Source organism: Elephantulus edwardii, unplaced genomic scaffold (genome assembly GCF_000299155.1).
Source record: "Elephantulus edwardii isolate Elephantulus edwardi_28Jun2011 unplaced genomic scaffold, EleEdw1.0 scaffold00188, whole genome shotgun sequence".
In the NCBI taxonomy this organism is placed as follows: Eukaryota; Metazoa; Chordata; class Mammalia; order Macroscelidea; family Macroscelididae; genus Elephantulus; species Elephantulus edwardii.
The window spans coordinates 5,689,084-5,702,718 of record NW_006399938.1 but is presented as its reverse complement, the minus strand read 5'-3'; the positions used below and the strand labels follow the sequence as shown (position 1 = coordinate 5,702,718).

General features: G+C 35.8%; 1 protein-coding gene across 1 annotated transcript in view; it reads left to right on the top strand.

Annotated features, from left to right (window-relative positions):
• Positions 1–13,635, top strand: part of DDX60 (DEAD (Asp-Glu-Ala-Asp) box polypeptide 60) — a 177,270-nt gene that overhangs the window by 4,429 nt on the left and 159,206 nt on the right. The window contains exons 2-5 of the mRNA XM_006896670.1: positions 3,841–3,904; positions 5,146–5,335; positions 9,150–9,491; positions 11,539–11,655. Coding sequence (XP_006896732.1) covers positions 3,841–3,904; positions 5,146–5,335; positions 9,150–9,491; positions 11,539–11,655 — 713 coding nt within the window. The remainder of the gene's footprint in view (positions 1–3,840; positions 3,905–5,145; positions 5,336–9,149; positions 9,492–11,538; positions 11,656–13,635) is intronic.

Sequence of the window (13,635 nt, the reverse complement as noted above, 5' to 3'; positions counted from 1 at the left end):
GTAAACATATTTCATCCAGTTTTTCTCAGTCATACCCCCACCCCAATGCCAGCCTCATTCTACAACAGTGGCACCATTATAGCATTTGTCCCTTTGTGACTGAGATACCTCACTCAGCATAATGTCCTCCAGGGTCACCCATTTTGAATAATATTGCATGAGGCAAGGATTCTGAAGCTTTGTGGACCTGCTGCAAGGAGGGACCAGTCCCTTGGAGAGGGACATCATGCTTGGGAGAATGAAGGGATGGCACAGGAGAGGAAGACCCTCAGTCACTTGATTCAGTCACTAAGGAAATGAGAGTAAGTGTGTCAGAGACAATAAGTTTTGGCAAAGGATAGTGGAGGGTTTAGGGCTCTAGTACATAGGGTTGCTATGTGTCGCAAGTGACTCTATGGCACATAGCAACAATAACAAGTTTTCATTGTTACGGAAAATATTTTTTATATGCCCAGGGATTTACTCTCAAGTCTCTTATTCAACTTGAGATGATTTTTGTGTTTGGTGTGAGATGTGGATCCTGTTTAAGCTTTCTGCAGGTCACAGTTCAGTTTTACCAGCCCCATTTGTCGAAGAGGTTATTATTTCCCCTTTTGATAGGTTTTATTTCTTTGATTTGTTGAGACTTGCTTTGTGTCCTAATATGTGATTGATTTTGGAGAATGTACCATGTGCACTTGAGAATAAAGTGAATTGAGTTTTAATTGGATGCAGTACACTGAATACATTCACAAGTTCAATTAGGCTGATTATATAGTTTAGATATTCTTCATTTTTGCTAAGTTTGGTGTTTTGGTTTTTTTTTTAACCTATCCTTTGGTGATTGTTCTGAGTTAAAATCTACTATTACAACTACTACTGTGGTGCTATTTCTTTCTCCAATTCTGTTAACTGTTGTTTTATGTATTTTGTAGGTCTATCATTCAATTCATAAGTGGTGACCAAGATTATGTTTTCTTGATCTATTGTTCCTTTAGTCAACATACAATGCCCTTCCTTACCTTTAATGGTGATTTTCATTTTGATGCCAATTTTATTATCAGAGATCAGTATTGCCACTCCTGCTTTTTGGAGTTTGCCATTTTCTTGGTATAAATTTTTCCTGCCTTTGATTTTGAGACTCTTTCTCTCATCTTTAGGTTTGTCTCTTGTAGGTAATATATTATGGGCTTTGTTTTTTAGCCATTTTTCTAGTCTTTTTCTTTTTGTTGACACATTAAGTCACTTTACATTAAGTGTGATTATCGTTAGGCCAGGTTTTACTGTTGTCATTTTGTTGTATTTCTTTTTCTGTTGTTTCTGATTACTATGGTCCAACTGCTTTCCTTTGGGATTTCCATGTAATTTAAAATTTCTTGTAGTTTTGGTCTTGTTTTCACTGATTTGTTTAAGTTCCTTCTTTTCTGCAAAGTATCTAATTTCTCCTTCTTATTTGATGGAGAGCTTTACTGGATATAGGATCCTTGGCTGACAATTGTTTTCTTTCAACTTTCTGTGTATGACATCCCATTGTCTTCTAGCTTGCATGGTTTCTGCTAAGAAATCAGAATATAATCTAATTGTTTCCCTTCCGTTTTGTAGGTGACTCTTGTTTTCCTCTTGCTGCTTTTAGAATTCTATCCTTATCTTTTAATTTGGAGCATTAACTATGATATGTATTGATGTTTTTCTTTTTGGGTCTAGTCTATTAGGTGTTTGCTGTCCTTCTTGAATGTGGATTTACTTGTTCTTCCAAATACCTGGAAAGTTTTCTTCTAACACTTCTTCTTCAGTTTTCTCAGTGATTTTCCTTATTCCCATGTTCTTGAATAACATTCACGTATATGTTGTTCCCTTTGAAGTAATCATGTCACATGATTCTAATGTTTTCTTCCTTTTCTTTACATCTCATCTCTGATTTTTTCTTCTAGTATATTTCCAGTGAGGCTCTTGTCTTTCAGCTCAATGATACTCCGTTCCATCTCTTCAATTGTACTTTTTTTGTCTTACCAGCACATTGGACACTTCTGCCATTTTGGTCTTAATATTCTGGATTGCATTTTTATGCTTTTAAGTTATTTCTTGTACTGTATTGTCTGTACCATCTTTGACTTGTGACCATTTTTAAAGTTCTTGTACCTCTTTATCTATACTACCAATTCTTTCTTCCATCTTTTGCATTTTTCCCCCCTTGTAAGTATTCAAAATGCTCGTCCTCAAAATATTTCTTCTAGATTTTTGTCTCTGGGTTATTTGCTCTCTTAATTGTTTCTTCCATCATTTGCATCTTCTTCTGTAGCTGCTCAAATAACTCCATATCAACATATTCTTTTCTTGTTCTCTCTATCTGAGGTATTCTTTGGGTCTGTTTTTTAGGAGAAGGATTATTTTGTTTTTCATGATTAATGAAGCAGATTCCTGCTTTCTTAACATTATGTGAGTCTTTTCTTAGTTGATGTTAGGTCATTGAAACTATACAGTGACTCAGAGTATGGGAATGTTTTGTTAAGGACCTGTGTATTTTTGTTCCCTGTGAGCTGAGGGCCTGAAAGCAGTGTGTCCCTAAAAGTACCTGAGTGAAAGACCGTTTTTTCCCTTTTAGAACTGGTGTCTCTGCCTTGCTGAAGCTGTCCTGATTCCTTCCACTTGAGCCTAAGGGGTCCTACATGGTGTAACTAAACAGCAGTATTTTCCCAAAAGTACCTGAACGGGAAACCAGGAAGTCTATTGTTCCCTTACAGAACTGGTTCCTCCACCTTGCTCAATTTATCCTGGTTCTTCCTGCTTGAGCTTAAGGGGTTCTGCATGGTGTAGTAAAACAGCAGTGTTTCCCCCAAAGTCCTGCGGGTGGAGCACATCTTCCTGTAATGCATGCTGTGCAGCCAAAATTACCCATCTTTATACTATAGAGCCACCAGTGGATTTGAACTGTAAGGGTTTTCTGATATATTGTATAGCTCATCAGGGGTTAAACCGTGCTATCTTTTGTTTATTCTATAGCCAGTATCTACTATATATTGTATTTATTTAATATAAGCTATATTTATTGTTAGAAGATGTTGAGTTTAGTATGTATGACTCTTAGTGATCTTGTGAACAACAAATATGAACCATGTCCTGTAATGTGCCATCTTCAACATCTCTGACATACTTGAGCCCATTGCTACTGTCACCCTATCAATCCATATCATTGAAAATCTCCCTTTTCCTTCTGACCCTTCATATTTCCTACCATGATGTCTTTTTCCAAGAAATAGCCTCTCCTAACAACATATCCAAAGTGTGTGATATGAAGCTTCACGATTGTCATTGTCATTGCCTAATACATAGAAGGTACAAATGGTTTTCATCAACTGCCAAACTAAAGATTTTTGTTGATACCAAGCAAGATATGTCCTTGAGATCAACTTCTGTTAGGTTACAATCAACTAAGAAAGCTCATTGGAGCAGTTCTCTCCATGGTGTCACCATGAATTAGTTTCAAGTCAGTAATACCATAGCTACAACATTTTGATTACTACTTGGTGGTCATTCAATATATATTTGTTGAAAGAGTAAATTATTGTTAAAACTTTTTCTTCTTTTATTTCAGGTTTGCAGGTTTTATTAGTAGCTGCCCAAGAAAGAGAAATTTGCTGGTTTTATTTTTTACCAATTCTATTTAGAAGCACATAGTGCAGCAAGAATGGGTAATGTTCAAGTTTTCAATTTCATTGGTTGTTAAAAAATGATCCTGTAAACGGTAGTGATTTATTATAATTAAAATAAATGTATTACCACTTTCTCTTTCTCAAGTGACAACTTCATTACAGAGGGTGGGTTTTTTAAAATAACCTACTTTCTATTTCTTCTTCTGTTTAGAAAAATACAAAATGTTTTTAGAGGAGATGTCACAGTTTATTATGGAGGAAATACCAAAAGCTGAGTGAGTATTATGGCAGCTACACAATCCTGCAGCTGTTGCCAATCATCCAACTCACAGTGACCTTTCACTGGATTTCTGAGGCTGTAAATACTGACAACAGGAAATTGCCACCTTTTGTCCTAGATGCTGGTGCAGTCAAATTGTAAACCTTTAGCAGCTCTTATGCACTATGTGGTAATAAAGAATGTTAAGTTTGAAATAACCTTCTCTGTATATTTATTGTACCTTAAAGTTATATTCTCTTTTACAACATAGTACCTTGGACTCCCAACGTAGAGTCATGTGGAAACAATCTTCTTTTCCTTACTTTATTTTTTCTAAAATGTTGACAGAACCCACCACTCATTCCATGGAAGAAAGATGGGTAATCTCTTATAAAGGTTTACAGCTTTGGAAACCCAGTGGTGGTTCACTGTAAATTTTAGCCAACTTGATGTTAGTGAGTTTGCTTGTTTTATCAGTGACTATATTACTTTACCAAAAAAATGAAGTTTATGAAGAAGATTCCGTATCCATAAGTCCTCCTGGGGTGTGTATGTATATCTCTCAATGATTAACATGTTCATTGGCAAACTGTATGATTGGAGATTAGAGTCTGCTCAGAGTTGCCTGGGAAAGAGTCCTGATAGTTTAAATTTTAAAAATCAGTTATTGAAAACTCCATGTAACAGAGTTCAAATCTGGAACACACAGAGAATCATGAGTTAAATTAAACTGACATCAAGTGGTGACTAGTTTTATTTACAGGATACAAATATTAGTGTCAGATAATTGGCCTTGGATAATTTACTTTTGCTAGGAAGTGCTATTTCTTGGATAAGGACATGATGCTAACTAAGAAGAGTGGAAGGTTGGTGAAGGAAAGGAAGACCCTCAATCAGATGACTGACACAGCGATTGCCACAATGGGATACTGTGTGTCAAGAAGTGTAAGGATGGCGCAGGATAGAACAGGGTTCAGACCTTTCGTTCAGAGGGTTGTTATCAGTCATACTTGACTTGATAGCAACTGACAAAACAAGTCAAAATTCACCTGTTTAAAATGATAATAGTCTTGCCTCCTTCCTATGAATAATGTTGTGCATATGAATATATTTAAAATGCCTTAATGTAGGGTCTGCTGTAAAACAATTTCATGATAAATTCAAGTTGTTGACCATAATAATGGGATAATAATAACAATTCTATTGTTTTATTGGGCATTATTTAATCTACATGTGGTTTTTGTCATTCGATTTTAGATATTCCAGTATATTTAATGATTTTGTTGAATCTGAATTCTTTCTGATTGATGGAGATTCATTAATTATTACATGCCTTTGTGAGAAATCATTAAGCCTGGGACAGAATCTCCACTTCTTCTATCTAGTAGAACGCTATCTAATGGATCTTGCAAGTAAAGGAGGACAGTTTGTCATTGTTTTCTTCAAGGTAATAAATAACTAACCATTAAAAGCATAATTATTTTCTGTGATATAAGAACTAAATTTAGGTATGCTAACTTAGAATAATATTTTTCTTATTTTAAGTATATCTATATAAAAGTAAAATACAGTCAGAGAGTAGAAAAAAAGTGTTCAACGTTCTCGTATTCAGAGATTTTTAAGCTCAGCATTTCTTAAGCTGAAGGGGCTAAAAAACAAATTCAAGCCACGGGTAGCAATACTTAAAGATACTTTGGGTAGAATGTCAAATGATCTAGGAAGTATCAAGAGAAGATGGAAGGAATACACAGAGTCACTGTATCAGAAGGAATTGGCTGACACAGAAGAATTTCATGAAAAGATATATAAGCAAGAGCCTATGGTGATGAAGGAGGAAGTTCAAATTGCTCTAAGGAACTGGCAAAAAACAAGGCTCCAGGAGTTGACGGCATACCAATTGAAGTATTTCAACAGACAGACACTGCCCTGAATGTGCTTACTAAGTTGTGCCAAGAAATCTGGAGAATAGCCAGCTGGCCCACTGACTGGAAAAGATCAATATTTGTTCCCAATCCAAAGAAAGGTGACCCAACAGAGTGTGGAAATAGTCGAACAATATCATTAATATCACATGTAAGCAAGATTTGGCTGAAAATTATCCAAAAATGTTTGGAACAATATGTCAACAGAGAACGGCCAGATGTGCAGGCTGGATTTAGAAGAGGTCGTGGTACTAGGGATATTATAGCTAATGTCAGATGGATCTTGGCAGAAAGCAAAGAATACCAGAAGAATGTCTATCTGTGCTTCATTGACTATGCAAAGGTTTTTGACTGTGTGGATCACAGCAAGCTATGGCTGACTCTGAGAAGAATGGGAATCCCAGAACATTTGACTGTGCTAATGTGAAACCTGTGCTTGGACCAAGAGACAGTCATCAGAACAGAGCAAGGAGGCACTGCATGGTTCAAAATCAAGAAGGGGATTTGTCAGGGATGTATTCTGTCTCCATACCTTTTCGGTCTGTATGCAGAACAGATCAACCGAGACGCTGGGCTGTACGAAGAGGAATGTGGCATCAGGATTGGTGGAAGAGTCATCAACAACCTGCATTATGCAAATGACACAACCCTGATTTCTGAAACTGAGGAGGACCTGAAGCGCTTGCTGCCGAAGATCAAGGACTGCAGCCTCCTATATGGATTGAAGCTCAACATCAAGAAAACCAAGCTTCTCACCACTGGGGCAGTTGGCAGCATCAGTATCGGATGGCAAAGAGATTGAGATAGTTAACAGTTTTAATTTGCTTGGCTCCACAATCAACACTCTTGGTAACAGCAGCCAGGAAGTCAAGAGATGAATTGCATTGGAAAAGTCGGCTGTGAGGGACCTCTCAAGAGTATTGAAGAGCAACGACGTCAGGCTGGAGACTAAGGTGTGCCTAATCCGGGCTATAGTCTTCCCAATTATGTGCTATGCATCAGAGAGTTGTACAGTGAATAGGGTTGATAGAAAGAGAATTGATGTCTTTGACCCTTGGTGCTGGAGAAGAGTGTTGAATATACCATGGACTGCTAGGAGAACAAACAGGTTAGTCCTGGAGAAGGTGAAGCTGGAATGCTCCTTGGAGTCAAGGATTCTGAAGCTTCATCTGACATACTTTGGGCATATTGCAATGAGGTACTGGTCCTTGGAGAGGGACATCATGTTTGGCAGAGTGGAGGGGCGGCAAAGGAGAGAAAGACCTTCATGAGATGGCTCGAATCTGTGACAGGAGAGGTAGGAATAAGGGCGTTTGAGATGGCTAGGTTTGCACAAGATTAGTCGCAAACGACTCGATGGCACATAACAACAACAACAACAACAACAGCAATGACTGAGTGACAGTGTAACAGCATACAAATGATCATCACGTTAAGAAGAGTCTAGTTCATCTGTGGATTCTAGTTTTTAATTCTGAAAATTATTTTTATCTTCAAAACAAAAGAGTGAAATTTATTTGAGCCCAAAGGAATTTGCATACTCTTTAGCCACCTTCATTGTTTGCTTTATAGTTAAATTCTCAAGAAGATACCATCTTATTTTTCTTTTTTAAATTACAGTATAACTCAATCAAATTTAACCATTCAAATCTGCTTATGTCATTTTATGAACATACCATAGACCAGCAAGAAAACAAATAGTTTTGTCTTAGAGAGGGTTAAACAAAATTTCTTCTTGAAGCCTAGGATTTTGAAGCTCCATCTCACTTTATGCATGTAGCCAGGAGGGACTGGTCCTTGGAGAAGGACATTAGGCTTGGAAGGATGAAGGGACAGCTCAGGAAAGGAAGACCCTGTATGAAATGGACAGTAACTGGGACAATGGGGGTAGGTGTGTTAGACTGGCTCAGAATAGGGGAGGCTTTAGAGCTGTTGTACATAGGGCCTTTATGAGTTGCAGGCGACTCGACAGCACATAATAACAACAACAACAGGGAAACAGAATAAGTGTGTGTGTATGTGTATGTGTGTATAGACATCAATACATACACATAACTGACACACACATATTGACTAATTATGACATATTGGATCACAAGATTGTAAGGGAATAACAAATCTGAAATATGTAGGTCAGGCTGAAGACTATACGTCTCTATAGGGTTTTGTCTTGAGATCCATAAATCAAGTGAAGAGAGAGCACATTCTGCTAAGCTAACTATTTATAGTCTCAAAGTTGCATTCTGCCAAGCTATTGATAGTCTCAAAGTTGCAAACATATTAGAATTACTGTTTTCTACAGATTAATTGATTATCTTAAATTATATTATGGAACAGCATCTAGACTCATAATTTAGTCAAACATCTGGACGTTATAACCTAGCAAAACTGACACATGAAATAACCATCACTGATAAATGTATCTACTACCACACCTTTCTCACTTTATTCATAATTATGAACAATTTATTACTCTTAAAGATTTTGGTAGGTATATTTGAAATCATTTTCTATTCCATATTATTTTGTTTTTTAACATTGTTACTAGTTGTAATCAGTTTTCTAAGACCCAGGACACCAGTCAAATATTTGTGATCTTGTTATGTACTGATGAGTTAGAACTGACCTATAGCTGAGTTGGTGGATTCGAGTCATGCCAGAGCTCTCTTTGTAATTTAGATGAATGAATTAAAGATTTTTTTATCTACTGAGAAAGTCCTCTCTTAATTGAGAAGAGACATGATGACCTGCAGCAATCCTCCCTGAAAAAGAGATAACACCCTCAGAAAATAGAGTTGAAGTCGACTCAAACATAATAGTCTCCTTCTGTGAAATTATGACAACTGTATAAAAGCTTGTGATTCCTCAGGAAGTTGTATATTAAACTTGATATGATCCCAGAATCCCAATGTGTAGTATAACTCAGAAGTGAAAGCAGAAAGACAAATACAACTGTACACACACACACACACACACACACACACACACACACAAGGTTAAAATCGGCTCAATGACACCTAGCAGTGACAACACCTTATTTTTAACTTTTCTGTTCCTTTCCTGTTTGAATTTATGTCAGAGAAGAAAAGCATTAGAGTGGTAAAAGAAAGTGGAAAAAAAAAACCCCACAACAAAACACTTGAGTAGTCTATGCCTGTTATAAAGAACCAAATTTTTTCAATCCAAATCATTCTATTTATTTGTAAATTGGCGACCTAAAGGACCGATTCCTGAGTTGTCCCCTATTCTTTTAGTGCTTTTAATGACATATGTTAATCAAGTAAACTAATAATCTACTAAACAATAACTGTAAATAATTTATTCCTCTCTACCCCACAGGATGCTGAGTATGCATATACCAACTTTCCTGAACTTCTTTCTCTGAGAAGTGCTCTAATTCTTCATCTTCAACAGAATACCACCATTAATGTTCAAACTAAATATTCAGGATGTTTATCTCAAGAGTGGAAATGCTTCTTGGAAGAGACTTGCCCATATTTCCTGATAGTTGCGGATGAAGGCCTGAATGATTCACAGACAAACTTTTTCAACTTTTTAATCCTACACTCTTGGGCAATGAAAATCCAAGTTGTGCTTTCTTCAGAGCAAGTATCTGATGTTCTCCGACTTTATGCATACCTTATTGCAAGCATGGTTAGAAATCAATTATTTTTCATGAAGGTAATATATATCTTAAAAGTCATTTTCTCATGGGATCAGAGGCTAGTAAAAAGTTCATTGGCTTGAATCTACTAGGCTCTTCAGTGGAGAAAGGTTGACTGCCTGCTTCTGTGAAGACTTCTAGCCTTAGAAACTCAATGGAAAAGTTCTACTCTGCTCTGTAGTGTTGGTATGACTCAAAATAGACTTGACATCACTGGGTTTGGCCTTTTCCTTTTATGTTATACCACTAGTGTTTTATATTTGGTGTGCATTAATTTGTTTAAAGGAGGTCTGGTGGCCGAGTGATAAGAAACTGCACTGCAATCCCAAAGACACTTAATTCAAATCTATCCGCTGGTCTTCAGGAGAAGGATGGGCAGTCTTGTTCTGTGGGATTAATTGACTCTGAAAACCAGCTGGAGGGTCAGCTATGGGTTGATTCCAATTTGATGGTACATTACAACAACAATTTGTTTAACCCCTTTATAACAGTCATCCATGGTGCATGCGTTATTATGTTTTGTTTCACAGATGAAGAAATGGGTACTTTTATATATTATTTTCCTTTTGAGCAGGAATAAATAACAGATAATTTATTCAGAAAGAGGAAATCTGACTCCAGATCTTTTTAATTTCTTTATTATATGACATATTATTTCTTAACTATGATGGCTATAAGTGCATTAAATGGAGACAGAAGTTATGTCTGTTCTGCTTAATCGCATGCCATTATCCCTTAAAAGAAAGAATGAATAAATAATGAGTTAATTCTGATTTTGTATGAAATTTAATATTGTACATATTTCAATGATTTTAGACTCTGTTTCATGGTCTTATTTACTTTATTTGTATATTTAAAAGTATTTGAATTCTTAGAGTGCATGTTAACTTTATGATTAAATTTAGTATTGTTTACATTTTTGCTACATACAGGGAATTCTGAAATTAAAGAGAATTCTTTATTTTATCAAATTGATTTTTTAATTGATTAGTATTTATACATTTTGAGACTTTTATGACAGTTTCATTGTGTTTGGAGATGCCCAGAGGTTCATCATGAAATACGATGAGGTTTTACATTTGTTTGCAATTCATCATTAAATGATTTCCAGTTATGACTGTCTAGCATGTACAGGAGTGGTCCTAGGATTAATTTCTATAATGGAAGGAAATTTGTTAGATCTTCTCTTTTGTCAGGTCAGTTCTAGAATCTGAGTTTTAAGATTAGAGACATTCTGCCTAATTTCTCTTGGAGAGATTTTTAAATGAGAATTTTATTCTTGATAAAATAACTTATTTGTTGATTTAGTCAATATTCCCCTCCAATTATTCCAGTCATCAGTTGGAGGACTGTGTGAAATGTGAAAATTATGTGTTGATAATGCACATAATGTCTACTGCTGAGAGGAAGATACCTTGAAAAACTTGTCATTTTCTATTCATACGCATGCTGGAAGTTTTTCCATAATAAAATATAATGTACTTAATAGGTACAATATTTCTTTTGAGAATGTTGGGTAAGCTTTAAAATTAGATTGTAGTGAAGGTTACACAGTTCAGTAAGTTTATGTACAATTAGCTGGTTTCTATACTTAAAATGAGTGACTTTTATGTTATGGCGATTATCGTTTCATGAACCTATTAAATAGTAAATACACTAAGTCTTTTGCTGTTGTTGTTGTTGTGTACTCTTAAGACAGAAGCAGCCCATAGTTGACCCTCCAGCAAGTTTCCAGAGGCAGTTACTTGCATAGGAGGAGACTGCCCATCCTCCCACAGAGCAGCTGATGGCCTCGAACCGCATGCCTTCAGGATTACAGCACAGCTTCTTGTGACTAGGCCACTAGAGCTCCCTACAAGCTAGAAAATAGTGCTTTTAGCAAATTTTAATAACATTGACTCTGTACAATTTTGTGAGTGTGGGGGTTTTTGTTTGTTTGTTTGTTTATCCTGGAAATAAATAAATCGTAACCTAATTGTACGGTCACTCTCTGATTTTTCTATAGCTGGAAAACACTTAAATATTTTATCTGTGATTACTATGTTGTTTTACTCCATTTTACAGAATGAAAAGAAGATTAAATATACTTACACAGCTCTTATTAAACAATTGGAGCAAAATAGAGTTTCAGCATTATCACCGCTCTTTAAAAATTTTACATGGACCGATATGATGGAAGAGGTACTAAAACTTTTAAAACTCTGTTTAATCTTTTAATTTTATAATAGTAATGCTGTTGCTATTGTTGTTATGTGCTATCGAGTTACCTGTGACTCACAGCAATCCTATGTACAACAACTTTGAAGCCCGCCTTTTCCTGGCCCAGTCTCATTGACTCCAACACACCTAGCCCAATTGCAGCACTGGACAGTGTTTTTTTTTATTTTATTGCAGGAGTAAGAACTGACTCAGTGACCACTACTAGTAATATTAATTACCTTTCTTTCTTTGTTTCGGTGTCACTTGTTTCCCGCTAAGGCCACTTTCTATTTCAGAAATATCTCCAGGAAACCATTTATGGTTAAATGTTCTTTCTCTTTATTCTCCTCCAGCACATAAAATGACCTCTTTCATTTTATCTTTCATGACCTGGATACTTTCCAAGAGTTATCCATGGGCGATGGATAGGTACCCTCCTCCCATGCTATTAACTGTCTCTGAAAAGAAAATTGTCTCTGTTGGAGATCAGCTTTGGGTTGATCTAATTTGGGCTTATATGATAGTTCTATTGATCCTGTAGTCTTATATTTTTTATATTATCATTCAGAGTTAGACATCAGTATTATTGTTGGTAAATGACACTAATTTAACTACAACTCATAACAATTCTGTGAACAGCAAATTACAAAACCTGCATTATCCTCTGCCACCCTCTAATATGCTTGAGTCCATTTTTACAGTCACTGAGGCAATATATCGTTTTGAGAATTTTCTTTTTCTCTGATCTTCAATATTTTTCAGAATAACATCTTTTCCCCCAGTACTAGGCCTTTCTGACAATATGCTCAAATTATATGAAACTGAGTTTTACCATCTTTGTCTTGATGGAACATCTTGGTTGCACTTGACACAGGACAAACTTGTTTGTTTGACAGTCCAGACACAGGACAAACTTGTTTGTTTGACAGTCCAGCTCATACTCTTTTCTGATACTTTAATTCAAAGATATCTATTCTTCTACTGTCATCCTTATATATTTAACATTTAAATGCATGGAAAGCATTGCATCAGGTGACTTTAAACCAATGTTATTGCTCTTTAGCACTTGGAGAAGTCCATGACAGCAGAGTTTCCCAATGCACAATGTCTTTTCATTTTTTAACTATTTCTAGTCAAGATACTGATTGTGGAATTGATATTATAGACATATTCAACCTTAATTTCATCTATCATGATGTTGTCTATTGGCTCAGTGGTAAGAATTTATTTTTCTTGATGTTGAGATGTAATATATTTTGAAAGCTATAGTCTTTCAACTTCTACAATAAGTACTTCAAGTTAGAACAAATGTAGTTATTAAGTCTTGTTCTAATCCCGATGACACCTTCTTTTTTTATAGTCCAACTTTTCAAATGATTTGCTCAGAATTTGGATTGAGTACATGCGGAGAGAGGATACAACCCTAACAAGCACCATTATTTATTTTAAACCGTGCTGTATTACCTTTTTCTGTTTAGACAACAGTTTCTTGGTCTACTGATATGTTTCACAAGAACACATTTAAGTATTCTGGGAGTCCCAATCTTCTTAATGTTGCCCATAATGTTCATGATCTACAGTTAAAAATTTTGCATAGTTATTGAAATGCAAATGTCTTTCTAGTGTTCTCTGCTTTTTAGTGTTTCTTCCCTTTGTTTTTGTTTCTGCATTCTCATGTAATTTTGAGTCTCTTCTGATGTCCATTTTGTTATTTTTCCTCCTGTCTTTGGTTTTTTCAATTTATTTTTTAAATTTTATTTTATTAGTTTTAATAAACATTTACAGAGATTTTGGATTTCCATTTATTCATTGTTGCACTATTTTCTCTGCCACTCCCCTGCCAGTTCGTTCCTCTCTTTTTTTTTCCTTGAAAGTCTGTTTCAATTGTTTCATTGCCACAGTGCTTGTCAAAACCAGTTCTGATTAATCTCCTTTGTCAGTGTGTCCTTTGCCATCCCCTAT